General features: G+C 41.0%; 1 protein-coding gene across 9 annotated transcripts in view; it reads left to right on the forward strand.

Annotated features, from left to right (window-relative positions):
- MCTP2 (multiple C2 and transmembrane domain containing 2) overlaps positions 1 to 22851 on the forward strand; it is a 268029-nt gene that overhangs the window by 198537 nt on the left and 46641 nt on the right. For 8 of the 9 annotated variants that reach the window (XR_006218419.1, XR_006218422.1, XR_006218420.1 and 5 more), the window contains 3 exons: positions 2595 to 2717; positions 6262 to 6303; positions 21178 to 21287. Coding sequence is in view for 2 of the 9 variants with exons in the window: in XM_042988136.1 (XP_042844070.1) it covers positions 2595 to 2717; positions 6262 to 6303; positions 21178 to 21287 (275 nt within the window). In the remaining 7 variants the exon portion in view is untranslated. Of the gene's footprint in view, positions 1 to 2594; positions 2718 to 6261; positions 6304 to 15706; positions 15870 to 21177; positions 21288 to 22851 lie in introns of those variants that run through there. The other variant, XM_042988137.1, reaches the window with a different exon arrangement.

Consider the following 22851-nt stretch of genomic DNA (forward strand, 5'->3'; position numbering starts at 1 on the left):
CAACCACAGTTAAAGATGTGGTCTTGTAAAATAGAAATATGTATCAATGGACAGGATTATCGTGTACATAAGTAAACACTCTCCTATGGGAACTTGGTATGGAGCAGAAATGGCAATGAAAACAGTGAAAAAATAGGGATCGGTACCACAATCTGATTGTAAAAGTTGACTATAAGGGAAAAGTTCAAACTGGAAGCTTGTTTCCAATTATAAACCAAAAGACACTTGAGACAAAATAAGAAACACACACATACAATTGTCTTTTGGGAGAAAACATGATGAGATAACTTTATCATGTCAGAGTAGCATATGATTCCTTAAGTAGAACATTGAACATGAAAGGTACAAAATCTAAGATTGCAGATGAATATGTTTCACTACATTAAAAAATAAAACTGCTGTTTCTACTTAAATTTTCAATGATAAGAGAGTATAATGGATAAATTACAAAACATTCATTTGAACAGGGTACCATATATTAGTTAAAATGAATATAGTGGATTTATACCTACACCATCAACAATCTATGAAACATGCTATTGAATAAAACATTTTAGAATGATCCGAACATTTTGATGTTGTTTATGTTATTTCTAATATAAACCTTCAATGTCCTTAGGCAAAGATTCACACCCATTTTTGGTTGGCTTCTGGGAATGAGAGGAATAGGTTGAGGGAGCAGGTGAAGATCGACAATGGGAAACAATTATCTGACATGTTTTACTTTAAAAAAAAAGGAAGAGTAATACATAAATTGGAAAGAAAAGTGACAGTACGTTGACAAGACTTCATGGGTGTGGGTGCATGGGGATTAGTTACATTACTCTATGTAAATTTTTTTCATTCTTAGAATATTTAGTAATATGACATGAAAAAATTATCCTAGGCATAAAGCATGGAGTATACCAAAATAATGGCATCAAAATAATCCTGTTGCCAGAACCTGAAAATAATATAAAAAGGTTAAATAGATAACACATGTAACACATGGGTATCTACGCAAAAACATCTTCAAGTGTTGGCAAATACCATACAAATGTACATTAAAAGATAATTACAGTCCAGTTAAAAAGAGGTTTCTTCCAGAAATACAAGTTTACTTCAATATTAGGAAATTATAAATATAATACACCGTGTTGAGGTTGTAAAATGAAAAGGAAAAAAAACCTTCTTTGTTTTAAAAGATAGTAAACCCTCCTCCTTTCCTGATTTTAAAAATAATAAGAAATAAACCCTCGTTGAAATTGATGTAAGTATTCTTATTTCAAAAATATTTTCCTTTATCAAATGTTTTCATAAAGGATTCCTGAGATATTTTTAAAATATTAAGAGTAATAAGATGAATGACTGTATGTCAACTTTCTAGTTTAAAAATGATTTATTATATGTGTATTCGTAATGTGAAATGATTTATATAGCTCAGACTAAAGGTCAGCATCATGCTTGATGATAGAAAAATAGAAGCATTTTCATTAATTTCAGGAGTGAGACCATGATGTCCCTTTCAACAGTTTTATTTAAAATTGTTTAGTTAATAATAATAAAAGTAAGTACACATATTAGAAGGTTATAGATATTAGACAAGAGGAAACAGAAGCAGGTCATTTGTAGATTGTGTGACTATATTCTTAGAACTCCCACCCCCCAAAAAAAAAATGAAATGAAAAGCTATTTGAAATAGTATGAAAATTTAGTCATGTTACTAATTTAAAAATTGGTACGTACAAATTATTAGCTTTTAAAGCAAATAATTATCTTCTTGAAACATAGAATACATGATTAAATTCAGAATAGCAACCAAAATATAAGAAGGAAATCTATAATATCTGCAAAAATAAAACTCTAGCATGGTAGAAAATGTTTTCAGTAATTAGTGAAACAATACTGCTTTGGGAGTGGAAGATTTAATACTTAAGATGCAATAATTTGCCTCTTCTAAGTTGATATGTTACGAGAGTGACTTTTTCTATGAAATGGTCACAAACTCAGAGGCCGATAGAAACTGGGCAGGTGTAGCACAGTTCTAGCCCATCATTTCCTTGTGACCAGCCAGCCTCCAAATTAGAAAATTTCAAGATTTTTAAAGAGACTTTGGCTATCTGAAGTTTTCATTTGGCATATTTGGATTTTTAAACATTGGCAGCCAGTTTCAAAAGTCATCACACTCTATAGTTCAAGTAAACCTTACTGTTGGCAAAATTTGGTCTGTGGCCGGACTCTGTGAGACCTTGGGTTTTTCCATACTGCTTTAATAATTCTGGTAAATCTAGGAGCAAAACACTGACTGTGGTTGACAGGGTCACGGGATTTCCAGGTATGGGGCTACTGTATTGTCCGTTTCGGAGTGCAACTGGCCAACTTATCTCTATACCTTCCTCATTTTACTTTCGGTTCTAAAACTGTGTTAATTGCGTGCGTGTGTGTGTGTGTGTGTGTGCACGCGCACACGCGTGTGTCCCTGTCTGTAACTGTTCTTCAAAGCTACCATGGACAGAGTGTGCTGGATTTAATTTCCTTAAGTCAATGAGAAGGACTTTAAAATGACTCCCATCCTGATTTTTCAAGCAGTGATTTTTGTCTTGTCCTCCAATCAGGTATTTTTGGTCGCCGTCTGGAATTTTGAACTGTACATGATCCCCCTGGCCTTATTACTCCTCTTCATCTACAATTTCATCATTCTCACAAAAGGGAAGACGGGCAGCATCCAGGACAGCCAGGTGAGCAGAGATTCCAGTAACTGTGACATTTGTCTAGGGAAAGACATGTGAACGACAGCAAACCATCACCACCAAATCATGGCCCAAGTGCTCTTGGTTTGAGAGACGAGGAGAAACTTGGCACACACGTTCATGTTCTAGTGGAGGACTTTTATTGGGTGTAACCTAGAGCGTTCCTTCTAGGTTATGTTCCTGAGTCTTGACCTACCTTCTTAGCAGGAGGAGAGCCCCCGGGTGCTTGGTCATCATTACCATGCCGGCCGCGGATTTCAATGTGTGCCCATCTAGTTCATTGCAAGGTTACTGTGAATTACCTTCCCATCCACTGAAAAGACGCCTTTGATGTCTCCTTGAGCTCCTTCAAGACACAGAAGGCATTTGGGAGGCTAACTCAGGCCTTTCCACCCTAACACCCTTTGCAGTTTTTGCCTCTGGCTGAAGCCTTCAGAGCTTTGCCAACTGCCCGGGAAATCAGAGGGCGAGTGGCAGTGGGCACCTCTATTTTGCGGTGCCCAGGTCTTATAAATCTCAAGCTTCCCATGGTGTTGAAGGGAGCACCCGCAAGGCCTCTTCTCAAAGACCTACCCCAGCGTCTGCTTGTCATACTTATTCTCTGACTCGGCTTCCCTTATTCCACGTATCCCAGCCCAAAGAATCTTTTCCTGCTCTGGGTTGGCAGGAACTTGTATTTATAGACTTGCTTCATGGTATTATCTTGGCATCCCAGATTCAAGAACCAAATTTTTAAAACAGAAATCTAAGAGGGACGCCTGGGTAGCTCATTCAGCTAAGCGTCCGACTTCGGCTCAGGCCATGATCTCACGGTCCATGAGTTCGAGCCCCACGTCAGGCTCTCTGCTGACAGCTCAGAACCATGACCTCGCTTCAGATTCCGTGTCCCCCTCTCTCTCTGCCCCATCCCCGGCTTTCACTCTGCCTCCCTCTTTCTCTCTCTCAAAAATAAACATTAAAAAAATAAACAGAAATCTAAGATTCTGAGACATGATAATAAAATATCTTCACATTGGGTTTTTCCACACTCAAAAGCTGACCAACTTCGCCCACTTTTCCTCACAATGCTATTATTTTTTTTAAATGTCTGAAATAATGGATATTAAAAGGATGTTTTGCTGTCATTTGGGATAGAAGGGAAGTAGAGAAAAGAGTGTTTAGGCAGGGAGCAGAAACATCAAGCAAATTCAGAATTCTATTCTGTTTGATATTTGATTGTTTAATGCAACAGCCACAGGCATATATCAATAATGAGGGGCCTAAAGATGCTAGAAAAAACTAATAAGTAAATAGCTTTAAAGTACAGGATTGCTTAAGGACTAAGCTTCACAGAGGTGCAGATGAAGGGAATTTTCAGAGAAACATCTTTAGTAAAAAGTGCTGTCAACTAACATTTTTACAATTTCTTTTTTATTTAATTAAATTAAATAATTAATTTTTTAAGGTTTATTCATTTTTTATACTTCCAGAAGTGTTCTTTTTTTTAATTTACATCCAAGTTAGTTAGCATATAACACTTTTACAATTTCTGATCATATTTACTTTTCAGCTACATCTATGGTATGTGTGTTTATAGCGTGTGTGTGTGTGTGTGTGTGTGTGTGTGTGTGTGCATGCAGAAATGTGTATGTATTCGTAGGCAAGTGTCTCTACACGCACATACGGGTACATAAGTATACATAAGTGCATGTGCATATAAGTGTGTGTGTATATAAAATCTTTTTAATTTACAGAACATTTTCAAATTTGTTACCTATTTTTTTAAGTTTATTTTGAGAGAGAGAGAGTACGTGTGTGTGTGTGTGTGTGTGTGTGTGTGTGTGAGCGGGGAAGGGGAAGGGGAAGGCACGAGAAGGGAAGAGAGAATCCCAAGCATATTCCGTGCTGTCAGCACAGAGCCCGACATGGGGCGTGACCTCAGGAACCGTGGGATCATAACCTGAGCTGAAATCAAGAGTTGGACGCTTAACCGACCGCACCACCCAGGCCCTCCAAATTTGTTGCCTATTTGAATCGTGATAACATAACCACGGAGGAGGCAAGGATTACTATTTTCACTTTATACTTGAGGGAACTAAACCCCAGAGTGGCAAAGTGATTTGCTCAGGGTCACACGGCAGAAAGTGCTGGAACAGTGTCTTAAGCTGAAGACTTTGTCCCAGGCTGAAGACTTCTAACTCCTAATCACAATGTTTTTCCTCCCACAATGTGTTTTTATTGCATGTGTTTTTACCCATTTGCTTTCACGAAATGTGTACCACCGACCGTGAATAGGTGAGTTCTCCAGCCACCAGCGGACTGTCACACATTGCGAGCTGCCGCTCAGGGGAATTCTGGGGGTAATACAGTACCAGTCCTGGAGAAATTGCCTGGTAACTGCTCAGCGGTTTTATGGCGGCTAGCAGAGGACTCTGGATACTTCAGAGTTACTCTTTTTTTTTAAGAACGTGAGAGTGACAATTCTGTTTCCTACCGGAACAGTGGCATCTAAACAGCATGCCTGACCTTTGCAAGGTGGTTGAGCAGAAAGGTAAGCGTTCAAGCTCAAAAGCCACCCTGGTTTTCTACTCCCCAGCGTTTTGTCTGAGCTGCCGAACCCACTGGACTGGGTACCAACATGTGTTGGCTTTTAAATATTGCAGTGTTGGGATTACAACTTATCTACTCAATAGCCAAGATTTTTTTTTTTCAGTTTATTTATTTTGAGAGAGAGAGAACGAGCACGCGAGAGAGAGGGAGGAGAGGGAATCCCAGGGAAGCTCCACACCATCAGTGCAGAGGCCCACGTGAGGCTCAAACTCCAGAACCATGAGATCATGACCTGAGCCGAAATCAAGAGTTGGACTCTTGACCAACTTAAGCCCCCCAGGCGCCCCAAGCCGAGATGGCTAGACCAATCTGAACAAGCCTGTTCCCGGCACCTGGTGCTTCGGCCTCCGAACAAAAGCCAGGTGCCTGTTAGTCCCAGTCAGAGCCTAAGTGTCCTCCCCTCACCTGTCCTCAACCCCCCTCCCCAAATCACAAGGAAAACAATAATAATGCACAGAAACCTGTAACTTATTCTTGAGATTGATTATATTCAGACTAATGCATTTCCCACTGTCTAATGTTTCAGTAATGGCCCCAAAGGAAAAGAGCAGTCATTATAACAATGAGCCTAGCACAAACCGAGTACGGTGTTCTCAGCCTTAACGTAGCAGTTGGCTCATTTGTCAGAATAAGAACCAACTGTTTACAGAAAGTACAGCTTGGCAATGCAGTTTGAAAGCTGGGTGCCTTCAAAGGGCACTCGCCTAATAGCTTTATTTATAGTTAAGTTTTACGTAGATTATGCATCCTGTTTTATAGTCTTGCCACAGTGTCCCTGAACTTTCAAAGCACTATTTTTTCCAAGAGGTTATAACGTATTCAAAAAAAAAAACACTAGCGCGTCAATTATGTAGAAAACCTTACAAAGTGTGTACGGGTTTAATTTGCATTTGATCGTTTCGGCGGATGTCATATTAACAAATTGTGTTTTTTTTCCTTTCAGGAGAGCACAGACGTAGACGAAGAGGAGTATGATGATGACAAGGTACGTGTGCTCAGGAAAGCTCGCGAAAGGAAACGTTCGTGTCGTCCGCAGATGGCATTTTACCTGGTCGAGTGAAATCCTGTTTGAAAAATTTATTTGTTTGTTTGTTTGTTTGGCATTATGGAGTGTCCGGGATAGGAATGTTTTTGTAATTTATAAAGGATATCGGTTTTTAAAGATCTTGTTAAGGGAGGATATAAAAGGGGTAAAATATAAGGGAAAACGGAAATATTATACAAAGCGTACCTATAGGAGGCTTGTCATTTGATGCGAGTGAAGGTGAGCCTTCCCCTGGTGTATAAAAGGTACATAAAAGGTAGTCTAGAAAGTCCAAAGTAAATCAAGTGAAACTGCTGTTCCTTTAGCCTCCTGTCTGTGCTCCGTGGGGTGGTCACCCACTTTGGAGCCTGTCACTTTCCCAGCTGTTGCTGGCAGTGTTTTCAGCTATATGTCTGTGTACATCTGTCCTTTTCCTTCTCCTGGGAGAATCTCTCAAATCGGCTGCTTTTGTTGTCATTACGCTTTCAGACAAACCTTCTGGAATATAATGAAAAAAAAAAAAAGTGAAATGCCAAATGAGGTGCTACCAGCTTAATCGACTTCCAGCCCCCTAGAACCTGTGGGTGTATGGGGTTTGCGAGGGGAGCGCCTGGGAGGCTTGCGGGAGGGGGGAAGGGGGCAAACGGGGGAATCTTAAGAGTTAAGTATCCAGTATAAAATGCCCAGAAGATAGCAGCGAATTAAACCCTGGCTCCGTGACACAAACAGCCTTAAAATTAATTGGGCAAGCCAGATGGTTTTGCCCATTTGAAACAACTTGGGTGGATTACAAAGCAAATCTTGTTTGTTGTGCTAAAATGATCGCTAATAGCAAAATGATAAAATACAGTAGAATGTGTTTTAAACGGAAGTGACTCTTTCCAGAACAGGGCCACGCAGACGCAACTTTCTTCTCGACGGATTGATGTGAGTTGCTTCCGACTGATATGACTCCTTGAGCGCGAAACAGTTGTAGCCAGGCTAACGTGTGCTGGTGGGATGTTTCGCCAAAATAAACACAAGCACTCATGAAATTGTTTTAAACCTTTACTAAGCAGAATTCTAAAATTTGATTTACCAAGGCTGGGAAGTGGGGAAGATGTCCTTCTGTTTGGCTCTGTTGAAATGAGCCCTCCGTAGAAGAGGGCATCATCTGCCCTTTAGAGATAATCGTGACCATGTGTCTGTGGCCCATCTGCGGAGGGCGTCCAACAAGAAGGCAATGAATGAGAAAGTGGGGTTCAGTAAACTGGCAGGCAACATATCCAGGCCGTGGGGTCTGGACCAGTGGTTGTCACAATGCACCCGTCTACTCAGGTGCCCCAAGGATTGTCCGCGGGGGTCTGGGAGTCTGGAGGTAGAGCCAGTTGGGCTGTCCTTCAGGCCTTTCTGGGCAAGGACAGCTGAGTTGGAACCATTGCATCTACATGGAAGAGACTTGGAGCGCTTGCATTTACCCAGGCGTGGCCCTCCCCACGGCAGATGGGCCAAACCCGATCCGCACAGAGGGTGTTGGCATCACGACGTTCCCCATTTCCTTCGGGGCGAGTCTGTTCTGGAGATACGTTGATTGTCGTATTTTCACAGGACCTTTAAGAGCCATAGCACGGCCATGCGTGTTTGCTTCCTCAATTTTATATGTCTATGATATCATCCAGAGGAATAAATCTAAAACGAAGTTTTGACTTCTCTCTATGCCTCCTTCTGCTTAACACAACCCTTCACCTGTTAGGGAGACTGGCGAGCTTTGCGGTCCTTATCAGTATCTTTCCACTCGCACTTTGCTACGAGAGCTGTAAAATATGGAGGGATTTTCAGCTTCAAGACTTCTGGAGCCCGCATCATCCACATATATTACAGTCCATCATTTCTTCGCATACAGCAAGCTTCCACAACTGAGATGTGCTCCTCAGAGACCTGCCCACACAGGCACCGGGCTGTTGCCCTCCACAGTGTGCCGTTTCCAGGGGCTTGTCCACAGAGCCCTTCTGGCTTCTGTTGCATGTTAGACATGACAGACCAGGCTTCTGGGAACTGTAACACACCCAGTGAGCGATGAGCTGTTTACAAATTATAAACACACAGCCGTTTCCTTCCAAACCAGAAGAACAGAGGAAACTCCTTTCTATCCAAACTATCCATCTTGAAAGTGACACTCCTTAATTGCCAGCGCCCCTTCCCACCAAATACCATCACAGGCGACTGTGGAAGATGAAAGCATGTCAGGGCCCCTCGGCAGAGTTTCCTCGGGAGATGGGCACATTCCCGTCTTCTGCCTGTCTCTGATGCACCGACCAGGACGTGGTCTGGGGTCTGTCATACGTTTATTGTCTGGAGGGGGGATTGTTGTAAAATGACATCACTATAGCCTCTTGTTCCTTCTAGTTGTCAGACGTCCGTGGGGGTGACCCGTATTAGAAGCCAAATGAGACTGCACGATTTTGTCTCCCTTTGTGTGGGGGAGGAGCAGTGGGGGGGCTTTCAGAAATAACCTAGAACCTTCAAGTGACTAGTTTTTTGGCTTTTAGGAAACTAAAGGTACAGACTAAACTTTGAAGAGAGGAAATCTTTCTCTCTTATTCCTGATGGCCCGCGCGACAAATGGCTTGTTACAAGTATAGTTTGCTGGGGACCCCTGAACAAACAGAGAATGGCTAAGTTCAGCCAACAGCAATCAGCTGACATTTCCGATTTCTATTAGATTCCATATGTGGAATTCTTCTATGTGGACCTTATTTGTACGGATGGATTACAATGAAAATTGCATTAATTTTCTGCACAGTAAAGGTCAGTAATTGAAGCATGAACCAAGAAACTATTGTGTAAAATGCTGTATCCCATACTTAGGAAAGGTCACGCAAAGCAATAATATCTTGTTTTCATTGCAGAAGGTATAAATACTTGCATTAGAGTTTCTTTCTTTTTCCAGCCCAACAAATGCTTACATAGAATATTCAGCAGTTACTATTAACATCAGCAAGAAGAAATCATAAGGGCATGTAACAATAAGAAAACCCAAAAACACAAAAAACAAAAAAAACCCAACCAAAACCCTGTCTGTTGCTATCATAAAGATTCTGTGTTGTGATGTCTGCACTGTGAGTTGGTGTGCTTTTAACTCGGCTGTCAGAAATAGGGCTTGAATGATTTGTTCTAGAATTATCGATGGGTGAACAATTGTCTTACAGTGTTTGGCGGGGGCGGGGGGGGGCGTCGCCGTTGCATGTCAGTAACGGGTGAAAAACAGATATGGATGTTTTTAAGAAAATAAACATCTAGGGGCACCTGGGTGGCTCAGTCGGTTAAGTGTCTGACTTCGGCTCAGGTCATGATCTCACAGCTCATGAGTTCGAGCCCCACATCCGGCTCTATGCTGACAAGCAGGCTAGAGCCTGCTTCTGATTCTGTGTCTCCCTCTCTCCCTCCTGCTCACACTCTGTCTCTGTCTCTCTCAAAAATAAACATTATAAAACTTTTTTCAAAAAAAATATAACTATAGGGGTGCCTGGGTGGTCAGTCGGTTGAGTGTCCAACTCTTGATTTCGGCTCAGGTCATGATCCCAGGGTCATGGAATTGAACCCTGCATTGGGCTCCACATGACCATGGAACCAGCTTGGGAGTCTCTCTCCCTCTGCCCCTCTCCCCTGCTCGCTCTCTCTCTCTCTCTCCCTCTCTCTCTAAAATAAAAATAAAATTAAAAAAACTAAAAAGTAAACATCTAATACATTTTTATGGATCCGTTGTGGACCATTTTACCATGTAAGGATGCAAATGAATATGATATCTCTACCCTCTCTTCACAGATTAGGATGTCGTCATTAAAATTTAAGTCCATTTTAAACCATCAGTTTTGGTGTTTAACATGGTTTCCATTCTCCAAACTGATTAGTCCACTCATCCCAGGCAGAGCCTTCTTTTTATTATTATTATTATTTTTAATGTTTATTTATTTTTGAGAGAGAGAGAGACAGAGTGTGAGCAGGGGAGGGGCAGAGAGGGAAGGAGACACAGAATCAGAAGCAGGCTCCAGGCTCCCCGCTGTCAGCACAGAGCCCGATGCGGGGCTCGAACTCAGAAGCTGTGAGATCATGACCTGAGCCCAAGTCGGACACTTAACCACTGAGCCCCCCAGGCGCCCCCCAGGCAGAGCCTTCTTAAGGAGAGAAGCATGTGGCATACATATTTCACAGGAGTTCTTGCTGGCATTGAACCTGCACAGTTCTTCGGATGAGTGGGCTAGGCCCACTATGCCCCATTCATTATGTTTTCTTATTCTAGACAGAAAAAAAAAAAAAGATCTATCTCATCCCAACTATAGTACTTCCTAAAGGGGAGACCGTCATGCTTGGAGGAAGTTTCTTTTACAATCTCACAGCCAGAGTAGTTTCGCTTGGGATTCCTTTGCGCCTTCTTATGAATGCTCCAAACACAGCAAATTAGTTTGATTAGTGATTTTTTTTTTATCCTAGTGACAGAACAGTGGTACTTTGAAATGATAAAGTATGGCATTTTTAAGAAAACCCAAAGTCAGACAGTGTCTTTGAAAGGTTAGCAGTAGTTTAATACACACACATACCCACACTTTCAGGGCATATGCGATTTATACGCGGGGCAAATTGCAGAGGACCTGTTTAAGATGATTTTCAGGGAAATAAAGTCAATGGTTGCTCTAATTTAACTCCTTTTAATTTGATTTAATGTGATTTTTAGTGATGAAATGATTTAATTGCTACCATTTCTACCAGACCATCTTACTTTCAAGACTTTAATATTAAAATGGATTCCAGCCAAATCTTAATTATCAGTTTACGCATGTTTTGAATGAGAAGGGATTGGCTTCCTTATTTCCAGCAGTCTTTTCTCCGACACACTGACTTGCTCAGATTTTTCTTTTAAAAGTCAAACCCCACATTCTTGATTACTTTTTGAGGTCATCCAGAAATGTCATTAATCTGATCTTTTTTCTTAAAAAAAATTAATGTTTATTTTTGAGAGAGAGAGAGAGAGAGAGACAGAGTGTGAGCGGGGGAGGGGCAGAGAGAGAGAGGGAGACACAGAATCGGAAGCAGGCTCCACGCTCTGAGCTGTCAGTACAGAGCCCGACGCGGGGCTTGAACCCACAAATCGTGAGATCATGACTTGAGCCGAAGTCGAACACTTAACTGACTGAGCCACCCAGGTGCCCCTAATCTGACCTTTTTAAATTTGTCTTAATGTTTATTTATTTTTGAGAGACAGAGACAGAGCGTGAGCAGGCAAATGGCAGAGAGAGAGGGAGACACAGAATCAGAAGCAGGCTCCACGCTCTGAGCTGTCAGCACAGAGCCCGACGCGGGGCTCGAACTCACGAACCACGAGATCATGACCTGAGCTCAAGTCGGACGCTTAACCGACTGAGCCACCCAGGCGCCCCTGATCTGACCTCTTGAAGCATTACTCATCACATTACTATCAGTCTCACTAATATTCCTAGTGCTTATGTATTTTCTATGTGATTTCTACTGTAAGGATTATACTTGCTCAGTATGTTATTCCCAATATTGTGAAATATGATAGACTGTAAATTAGATGGATTGTCTATCCTTCGATTACCTTACGTGCTCTAACAGAATGAAGTCAGAGACTCTGTCTTTATGGACTACCGTGTCTGAATATTTAATTTCTCATTGCCTAAAATTATTACATCATGCTAATTAGAGTACATCGGACATTGTATCTCAGTCATCCGCCAGTCATTGTTTTTCTGAGGATAGTAGCTGTTCCTCGGCTTTCCTAATGAAACCCCATCTGTTTTTGTGGTTTGCCCTAAATCCGGACTATCCAGTGAGTTTACAAGATAATTGATAGCAAGGCGAATATATCTCTCTTTTCCTCAAGGGAAAAGTAATAATTTCTAGTAAGTAATAAATGACACAAAAGTAATAATATTATTTCAAGTATTAGTTAAATAATTATATTTATACAAATATGAATAGGGGCACCTGGATGGCTCAGGTTAAGGGTCCAACTCTTGATTTCAGCTCAGGTCATGCTCTCATGGTTCATGGGTTCAAGCCCTGCATCGGACTCTGTGCTGACAGCTTGGAGCCTGGAACCTGCTTGCGATTCTGTCTCTCCCTCTCAATCTGCCCCTCCCCTGTTCGCGCATACTCGTGTGCTCTCTCTCTCTCTCTCTCTCTCAGAATAAATAAGTAAACTTTAAAAGATAATATTGGTAGAGTGTTTACAATGTGCAGACTGTGTTTATATATTTGAGCCCATTCAGTACTCAGACCATTACATTTGGTATTAATTCCCCCATCTACAAATTAGGAGAAATTTTAACTACATAGGATAGTAACACAAATGCAGTTCTTCTGACCTAAATCAGGTTTATTTTTGACCCTGCCACACGGTCAGGCAGGAAACCTGTCATTAATGTATCGGTTCATTTTTCTGCATTGTTTTACATTTATGGAGTGTTTCCCCCCATGTCGAGCCCCTATCGGTACAAAGATTGAAACTATAAACATGGAGCTCTAAGTTAATAATCAGTATAGTGCGATGGCTTCTTTCATTAACGTTGGCACGTTATGTTGGGCAGTGACGCAAAATCGAAGGCACCCGCACAGCAAAATCAACAACCGCCAAGCATTGTGTGTTTACCTACAGTAGTGACAGAAGGCTGCCTCAGTACTTCTAGAAAACCACTAGCCCTGTTTGCCTTGGGATGGTATTTGTAGCGTCCGTCAGTTGGCTCGGAGAAGCTTCATGAAATAAACCTTCCTGAGCTCCACATTCCAAATCGTCATTTTAGACTGTTGCCGACTGTTCCTTTGTGTCTTATCACCACCTTCCTCTTGATGATGTTCATCCTTTTACTTTTTCCAGCAGTGAGGTTCTTTTCACACGCCAAAGAAACGTGTTGGTAAATCTCAGTCAGCGTGGAAGCCCTTTGTGTAATGAGCAGACATCTCCCCAGTGAAACGGCACACACCTTGGGGTTGACTGTGTGCGTGCGCGAGTTCACACACGTTTGTGCGCGTGCACGCACACGCACTCGACATCTCATGGGAAGAAATCCTAAAGACAGTTCCCAGTGCAGTAAGCCAGACTTCCCAAAGAATAATTTTTAATCTCCTGTCTCGGAAATATTGCTTCTTATCCTTTGTTATGACAGATGCTGAGGGTTTTTTTTTTTTTTTTTTTCTTTTTCATGCTCAATGCCACTCAGTCTGTTTCTGGTGTTTATAATTCTCCAAGCTTTCAAATTACAGGCTTTTAATAGTCCATAGGATAAAACAGACCAAATATACTCCCATGGAAAGTCCAAAGTTATATTTTTGTGTCTCTGCTCTAGATGGCTGCCATTATTGGAAAGATCTGGAGATGGAATTTTGCATTGATCGCTTTTGGGAATGCTTCCCATCCTGTGACACATACTACTCAGGTTTTAAACATGTCAGAAGGATTTTTTTTCTGACATGGTCAATTTTCAGGACTATCTCCCTGGTTTGGCTCAGGTAATTAATAGAGAAATGAGGATTTTTTTTTTTCCCAACATCAGAACATGTGGGAGAGATTTAACGTAACACACTGATTATATAATTAATTCTGAGTTGCAAATTCATTTTGATGGTGTGAATTCTCTCCCAGAGGCTCAAAGCTAGTTTATTGCACCTACAGGGCCATAGTCATTGGAGACGTGGGGGGAGACGACAAGGCCTGAAGAGGGATGAATTTGCCTCCTGATTTATGTTTGGTTTTGCTTTGAAAGGAAGCACATGATTTGTCCTGAATTCAACTGATGACAGAACTTAGCCAAAGGACTCAGGTTTTGCTTTTTCACCGTGGAAAAATGGCAATCTTACACTCATCTCCGTATGATAATATACATTTTTAGGTTACATGCTTGGCATTTGTCTTACCATGAGCGCCGCTCTTTCTTTATAGGGCATAAGAAAACAAAGGAACCTTATGAAATTTGAATTCTGTGTCTGGAAAGTTCCATGCTCTCATCTCTCCCATCGTATTGTGACACGGGCTTTGTCATAAAGGAGGCCCTAAATCATACGAGTTGACTTACGCCTCCCTGAGTTTTCAAGTTTGTCGTAAGAAATACAACCCGTTCTTTCTCAGATGCAGGGATGGCAGAGTCAAGTGCGTGTGGAGACACAGTCATCTTGTGCATTTGCTTAATGACACTAGTGGCCGCTGCTGTTTTTATTACGCATTTCCCTCTATAAATCAGAAGCCTCCGATGTTAGGGCAACATAGAAGCACACGCGGTAACCGTTCTGTCTTTCTGAATGAGTCTCTGTTACTCTTCCCAGGCGATTTGGTAGCAGCAGCAGCTGTAATGTTGTGTTTGCTAAACTGTTGTCACCACATTCCGTGGTTCAATCTGAGACGTGTAAATAAAGCCAGCATGACGCGGGTAAGACCGCCAGATGATCTTTCGTACAACGCAGGGCAACATGAGCAGACTTATCTTGGAAGACCACTGCTTTCGAAACTCTAAATCACCTTAGTCTTCTTTCAACCAGACCAGAGGTTTCACATTCTTTTCTCTCTTTGCATTCTTGAAGGGAAGGGGCTTCGGTTTAGGAAGTACCTGGAATGCACCACGTGCTTTACATACTTTATGATGTGAATGATATTTAATTCTTCAAACACTCAATCAGGAAAGGATGAGCCTTTCCCTTTTTCCAGACAGCAAAGTCGGGACTCAGGAGGAGTGAGGAGTTCGCCGTGATGGCAAACCGAGTGGATGTCAAGACAGAGTCAAACCCAGTTCGTTCTGACCAGAGCCTATTAGTTTACATAAGGTGCAGGTCTGGGTCGAGCTGGGAAGTCTCATGGTTTGTTTGTTTTTTCTTCCGACTTTTTACCGGTTGGCACCAACAGCCCCTGAGTACCCTGAGCTCTTAAATACAAGAATGGAAAGAAATATTTTCAAAAGGCATTATTTAACATACACTCGCGTGAGTATTGAGCAAAATCGTGCTGGAAAGGAAGAGTAGGTGGAAATACGTAACGGAACAAAGTGTCTCCAAATTATATATTCTACAGTAAGGAAAGAGAACAGGCAGCCATAGACATCATAGAAACAAATGTCAAAGAGAACAAATGCGTGCCGAATGCCTACCTTGCGAAACGTCTGCCAGACACTTAAGGGGCTTCTTGTAATGGGGACACACTTGCTCTGGAGTGAAGTTCTGGACTGGAATCATTCCTCTGCCACGTGTCCTTTCCTGGCCCAGAAAATTTCCATTTACCGTTTTCCCCTGTCTGCGCAGGCGTTGACCAGAGAGCTCACAGACACCGCGTTAAATCCAGCAACTAACCAGGCATAAACCCATCTATTTTCCTGACGCTTTTCAGGGCCTGCCTCACTAACACCTAGCTTTAAGGGAAGGCTTTTGGATGGTCACTGAAAACACAAGATGCTCTCAGATGGGTCCGTCCCTTCTTATCTCAAGCAGTGGAGGAGAAGCATCTGATGCTTCTACTCGAATCGGCCACCTGGCATAGCAGCCTGTCACGGCATGGCGATTGCCAAATCTGTTAAGGTGCGTAAAGCCTCCACACTGCCAGTTCAGAGTGGTGAGTGGGAAAGAGGACAGATTACAGGGTGAGTGTATGTTAAATATATGCAGAATTTAAACAGTTCTATGGATAAGAGAATAAAAAATAGTCTGAACACATTTATCATAGTGTTTTGTTTTGCTCATTCCAATGAGTAAATCTGCACTTAAAACTTTTGTTTTTAACTGTTGGGTAAAGCCTTTTTAATGAGTGAATAATAAATTCAGAGTACACGTTTAGGAAATAGTCAAGTAATGATCCCCGCTTTGTCGAGATACTTGCTGATGTGCTAACTAAATAGATGTGTGTTTACATTTCTTGTCTATCCTCTGGGGCCATGACCATATCTCTTAAGTTTACAAGTAGGTAAACTTAAGTTACAAATCTGCTAAAGAGGCCTCAACAGTAGTTACTTCAAGAAGACCATTTCTGGAAACATGCTTTTATTCAGGCAGCTGAAAACTTGTATTTAGATACCTCTCTGTGGAGTATGACTCTTCTTTTAGATCAGATGACTGTTCTACATTTATTGATTTTCCATCCCAAGGTTTCATTGAACACGTATGAAAAATGGCAAGCTGGCTGTTCATATGTTGACTCGGGTAGCACCAACATATAAAAAACCTTGTGCAGCATCAAATAATGGTGGTCTTTTCTGGATGACATCAGATGACTCAGAATATCAAATAAGTTCATTCTAAAATTGTTTTCATTTTTTTATCCAATATATGGAGCCAAAATAAAGCTTTTGCTAGTTAGTTTTACCAATGACGAAATCTTTGACATCGGGAACGCCATTGTAAACTTAGTTGAAACACTGAGCATTGGGGCTTATTGAATTTGGTAGCGACAATATGAATGCAAACTTTGATGAAGGACAGCATCATGGCCAATAAGATATTCTTACAAAATGAGGGAATCTATGAGACAGAAATGTACTTGGGATCGGCCGCAGTGCCCTGATTTTCCATGATTGTGTACAGACAAATGATAATGTGCCATCGATTGAATTAGAAGCTGCAGTGTCCACATTTATCAATATTAATTTTTTTTAATGTTTACTCTTGAGAGAGAGAGAGAGAGAGAGAGAGAGAGAGAGAGAATGAGCGGGGGAAGGGCAGAGCTAGAGAGAGAGAGACATAGAACCTGAAGCAGGCTCCGGGTTCTGAGCCATCAGCACAGATCCCCAGGCGGAGCTCGAACTCACAAGCCATGAGATCATGACCTGAGCCGAAGTCAGACGCTTAACCAACTGAGCCACCCAGGCGCCCCTATAAATATTTTATATATACGGTGTTGAGTAGCAACAACAGAGTTTTTCATGACAAGGATATGTCAGATATAAAAAAATGTACTTCAGTGTGGCAACGTGCACTCTGTTTTTGCTGTTGATCACCAATCTGATTTTAGGAATCCTTGAACCTTTAAAGAGCTCTTCGTCAACCTACACATTTCCCAGAGCTATTGAACTCTTGTGCAAAAAGAAATCTCTACAGTTTTTGTTGAATCTGGGTCATAATCAGTTGGCAATTTTTAATCGAAATCTTCAATGATTGAATGGCAAGTCACTTCATCTCTGAAAGCTGCTAGTGAGTGGAAGTGGGTTTTTTAAAAAGCTAGCAAAAAAGACACTGCCATTTAAAAAAAAAATTTTTTTTTACAAGGACAAGGAATATTTGCCACAAAGTAATCGATGAGGTCAAATGCTTTGTGCTATTCGGTGTTGAAATTCTGAAGTTTTCCTTTGAGATGTCTCAATTTGTGGGAAAAAAATCTTTTGATGTTTAATAGAATAAATACCTATCTTACCAAAGAATGGAGGGAAATTGAGAAGCCACTTACTTTTCAGTATGCATTTTGTTAAACGTTGAGAAGAATCATGGAGACAATTCATTTGAAGTTTTATCTTGAAAAGATGTTTGACAGAGAATGTTCATACGAACGGATATAAAATATTTGGGCTGAAATATATGCAGATCTCAATACTTAAAAACTAAAATTGATAATGATTTTCTCCATGTAACACATTTTTTGGTGTGAGATTCCAAGGTACCTCAGTGCCTGTAGAGAGAGTATTGTTGTAATTAAAATTATGACCCACAGTAGAGTCAATTAAAGGTGTCAATTTAATGGCTGTTAAGGGCAACTCTGAAGATTTAAGAACAATTTTACGAAATATAGAAAAAGATGGCATTAAAAAGTACATTCTTTTGACAAGTACCCTGACCTGGGACTATAAATAGATATAACCAGGAAACCAGTTACATGTATGAATGTGTAGCACAAATAATCATTTTTTTATGTATCATTTAAAAATGTTCATGGGGCGCCTGGGTGGCGCAGTCGGTTAAGCGTCCGACTTCAGCCAGGTCACGATCTTGCGGTCCGTGAGTTCGAGCCCCGTGTCAGGCTCTGGGCTGATGGCTCGGAGCCTGGAGCCTGTTTCCGATTCTGTGTCTCCCTCTCTCTCTGCCCCTCCCCCGTTCATGCTCTGTCTCTCTCTGTCCCAAAAATAAATAAAAAACGTTGAAAAAAAAAAAATGTTCAGATACCATAAGTACATTTCTTTTAATATACAAAATACGCTTTTTAAAATATTTGAAGGACTGTATTTATAAGAATAAAATGGAATAGTTATGTGGGTCCATCAATATGATAAAACCAAGTCGACAGTTGATAAGTATTTCAAAGGTGATATAATTCTGATTACTTTTAAAAGTATACAGATTTGGTTGATAAATTACTCTCCTTTTAGCTGAGACATGGTGGGACTCTTTAACCTTGTCTTCGAATATTAAATAGGCAAACTAAAACATCAAATTCGTGAAAAAGTAAAAGGACGTTGAGACAATCATTTGTTATTTGGGTTTACTAACTACTTTCTTCACAACCAGAATCTCATCATTTAGGTTTTTTGTAGGGAGGGGAGAAACAAAAAACAGTCAACTGAACTTAGGACACTCTTATGAAGTTGAGCTGCATGGAAATTTGAATCCTTTTCCAAGAAATTGTTTTGACCCAAAGCCTATGCTGCTGAAAAGAGGAAGCTACTTTTGCCCTTTGGGTCAGATTCCCTGGTGCTTTCAAATCCTTCTTTGTAAACACGAATACTTGTGTAGCAGACAGAGATGGGTTTTCACCATTGTGCCCGTTAATAGATGTTGTGGATTGCTGAGCATAAATTAGGTTGCTCTGGCAACATATCTAATTTTTAATGCAAGCTGCTTGAAGAATTAGAGAGTAAGGGAAATAAGGAATTTAAAGAGGGGATGAAAAAAGGAAAAATGTCTCGCAAGTTTGATGTACCGAGAGGACACGAGCCCACCTTCTTCTTCTGTGCAGAATTCTCGGATTAAGGAGGTCAGCCCAGATGGTAAGAGATTCTTCAAACCATCCCGGCACCACCCCCTTTACCATAGAGGGGCTGACAGTGGTACATTCTCACCTCTACCCTCTGTGTGGTCTGTTTTGGCCACACGTGGCTTCAGAAACCAGGACAGGTGCAAGAAGGGAAGTGCTTTTTGACATTTCTGCCATATTGGTGCTTTCACCCACCATCTCTAACTGGGTGGTGGGTTCTCTCTTCCCACCCAAATTGTGTCCAGTTTGATGGAAAAGAGAATACAAGAGGAGAGCGAAATATTTTCTTTCACTTCAGAGAAGGTTATTCTTTTTTTTTTTTTTCAACATTTATTTATTTTTGAGACAGAGAGAGACAGAGCATGAACAGGGGAGGGGCAGAGACAGAGGGAGACACAGAATCTGAAACAGGCTGCAGGCTCTGAGCGGTCAGCACAGAGCCCGACCCGGGGCTCGAACTCACGGGCCGCGAGATCATGACCTGAGCCGAAGTCGGACGCTTAACCGACCAAGCCACCCAGGCGCCCCCAGAGAAGGTTATTCTTAAAATGGTCTCTTCAATTTAGAAGGTTTTGCTCCATAATTTAGCAGAATTCTAACTCCAGTAGAATTCTAGATAGAGAGAAATGAAAAGCTTTGTTAGATTTATTTGAGGTTTTGCGTTAGATGTACTGGCTGCAGTGACCCTGATAGGCAAAAGCCAAGAGGGTACTCGCTAAATCTCGGTCACGATAGAGTTCCCAGGAAGCTAGATTATAATATCAGAAAATAAGAAATTGTGTAAAAATACCACTGTTTAGAGAATAGTCTTTTCTCCAACATTTGAGTAATTTCCAAATTCTTTTTGTAAGCATTAGCTGCCTAACATGGTAAAACACATTTGAGATTTTCTTTTTTTTTTATTAAAAAAAAATTTTTTAACGTTTATTTATTTTTGATGGAGAGAAAGAAAGAGAGAGCGTGAGTGGGGGAGGGGCAGAGAAAGAGGGAGACACAGAATCTGAAATGGGCTCCAAGCTCTGAGCTGTCAGCACAAAGCCCGATGCGGGGCCCGAACTCCCAAACTTCGAGATCATGGCCTGAGCCCAAGTCTGACGCTTAACTGAAGTCTGACCTGAGGCACCCAGGTCTTGAGATTTTCTAGAAGCAAAGTAAGGATACTATTCTTAGAAGGCTGAATTCTGTTTCATGTGAAGCACGGGAGACTGGGGAAGATGCACTTGTATTTGCTTCTGATTCTACAAAGGAAAAGCCAGTCGATCATTGGGCAGCCTCCACAGGGATAACCTGTGTAGGATGCAGTCTCTGGCAGTGACTTTGTCTGCCTCCAGCGGCCTATTGTGTTTCTGAGGCGGTTGCCAAAGGATGACTGAAATGTTCCTCAGATTTACAGTGGGTTTAAAACACAACAAAAAATGTAATAGAGTTTGACAAAGAAGCCGCAGGAGTAGGAGACGCAACATCATCTGGAGTTCTCATACACCGTGTTGTCACCTGCTGAAAATGTTTCTGAAGGATTGTGAGGGGACGTGGGCAAGGGGAGCTGGCAGGTGAGCTTGTGAAGCCAGACAGGACGTCGGGCTCAGCCAAGTGGAAGGAGCTGCGAGTTCTCTGGCAGAAACAGCAGCTTCCACAGAGAAATGAAGCTCTTGGTTCTGTGGAGTTTCCACACAACATGGCCTCATACTGAGGTAGCAACTGAGGCACGCTGTGAAGGGTTGTATCTGAATGAGTGGGCAGTAGTTCCTCGGAGTCAATAAATATTTAAGCTGTGAACGATAGGATTCCTCCCTTGGAGTCACTCTGTGGATGAGTACCTTGTTATTGTAACAGGGCATAGACATTTCTATTGTGGGACAATAAAAAGAAAACGTGACCAAGTTAAGTCTTGCCTTTATGTTTCCTAGGAATCCGAGAAAAAGGGGTTAATTGAAAGAATCTATATGGTACAGGATATTGTTTCAACTGTTCAAAACATCTTGGAGGAAATAGCTTCTTTTGGAGAAAGAATTAAAAAGTAAGTTCTACGTTCGTGCTGTGTTTGAAATGGAGCTGCCATCCATAAGGACGGTGGGGGTAAGGGGGCGGGGCGGGGGGGGGATCAATAAATGCAAAAAACAAAAACCAAAAGGTAACAGTGTTTGGGGCAAGTCCTATTTATGTTTGTTGGTTTGTTCTTTGGGCTTGTCCGCCTTACAGCTGGGCAGTGCCTCAGAACTGGGGTGACGATATGGCCAATTCACACCAATTGCCCTGCCATGATTATCTCCCTCTCAAAATATCTTGGTTTGGGTGATAAATTAAAGATTTTTTTTTAAAGAAGAGTATCCTAATCAGAAATTAAAAAGGAAGGAAATATGCTCTAAAGTTACCTTTTTCAGCGAAAACATAGACCACAGTGAATGCCTTGAGTCATTTTTTCTCAACATATCAAAGGATTGTACATAGCTAACAGACTTTCTTTATAAGGGGCAATGAGTAAATATTTTCATCTTGGTGGACCGTAACTACTCAATTCTGCTAAGTATGAAATCAGGCATCATTGATACCTAAGTGAATGGGTATGAAATGTGTTCTAACAAAACTTTATTTACAAAAGCAGGTGGCAGGCCAGAGTTGACTGATATCCAACCCGTAGCTGTCACTTCCTACCTTAGGGCACAAGGACTAAATATCCAATAGAGTCTCAGTTGAGAAAGACTCTTTCTGTGATTCTTGTTTGTTTTGTTTTGAGCATTATGAACTCTGTATAACCTGGTCTTCATTTGGGACCAATGAACAGAGCAATTTTTAATTTTCTTGGCTTTTAAATTGTAAACGTATTTCCTCTTTTAAATCCAGAATTATGTCAACTGTGTTGTTCTTTCTGAAGATTAATACTTTTTTCTTATTTTGTTGGCCATTCTAGCTTCTGTAAGCAATGAAGATAATACTTTAGAAATTTCATGGGTAAAGAAGAGATTAAAATTAGTGCTAAAAGCCAAGGGAAAGTTTTACATACCAAGATGCAAGGAAATCAGTAAGTTATAATTAGCAGCAGGAAATATAAATAGTTAATATGGAACTCTCTACGAATACTGATCTTTCTCAGTTCCTTATCCAATTCAGTCGCTCTAGTGTGGCCATTTACTATTGGCACAGTAAGACGTGTTCGTGTTGTTTATAAAATAGGTTATAAATCATCTTTAAACAAATTTGGTAAGTTTTACTGAATTTACATGTTGCTATTCCCATTATCAATGTCTTAGAAGAAAAATTAAAGAGCAGGAAGATTTTTTCTTATATATGTCTGTGCCTACCTGCTTTTTTCCTCTTGATTTTATATAAATTGACCAAAGGTTTCTTAAATTACCCTCAAAGTTGTTTAACAGAAACGTGACAATAGAAAATAGTCAAATGATGAAGAGGGCATAATAGTTCTCCCTTCATTCACTTATTAACTCTCAGCTCTAAGTTTCAGGCACTGACCTGGTCTAAGAATGAGAAATATTCCAAAAAACCATGATAATAGCAACATCAGCTCACGTCATGTGCTGGCCAGACACTGTTGTAAACTCTTCACACATACTAATTTATTTAAG

The sequence above is a fragment of the Panthera tigris genome, chromosome B3 (assembly GCF_018350195.1).
Source record: "Panthera tigris isolate Pti1 chromosome B3, P.tigris_Pti1_mat1.1, whole genome shotgun sequence".
Lineage (NCBI taxonomy): Eukaryota > Metazoa > Chordata > Mammalia > Carnivora > Felidae > Panthera > Panthera tigris.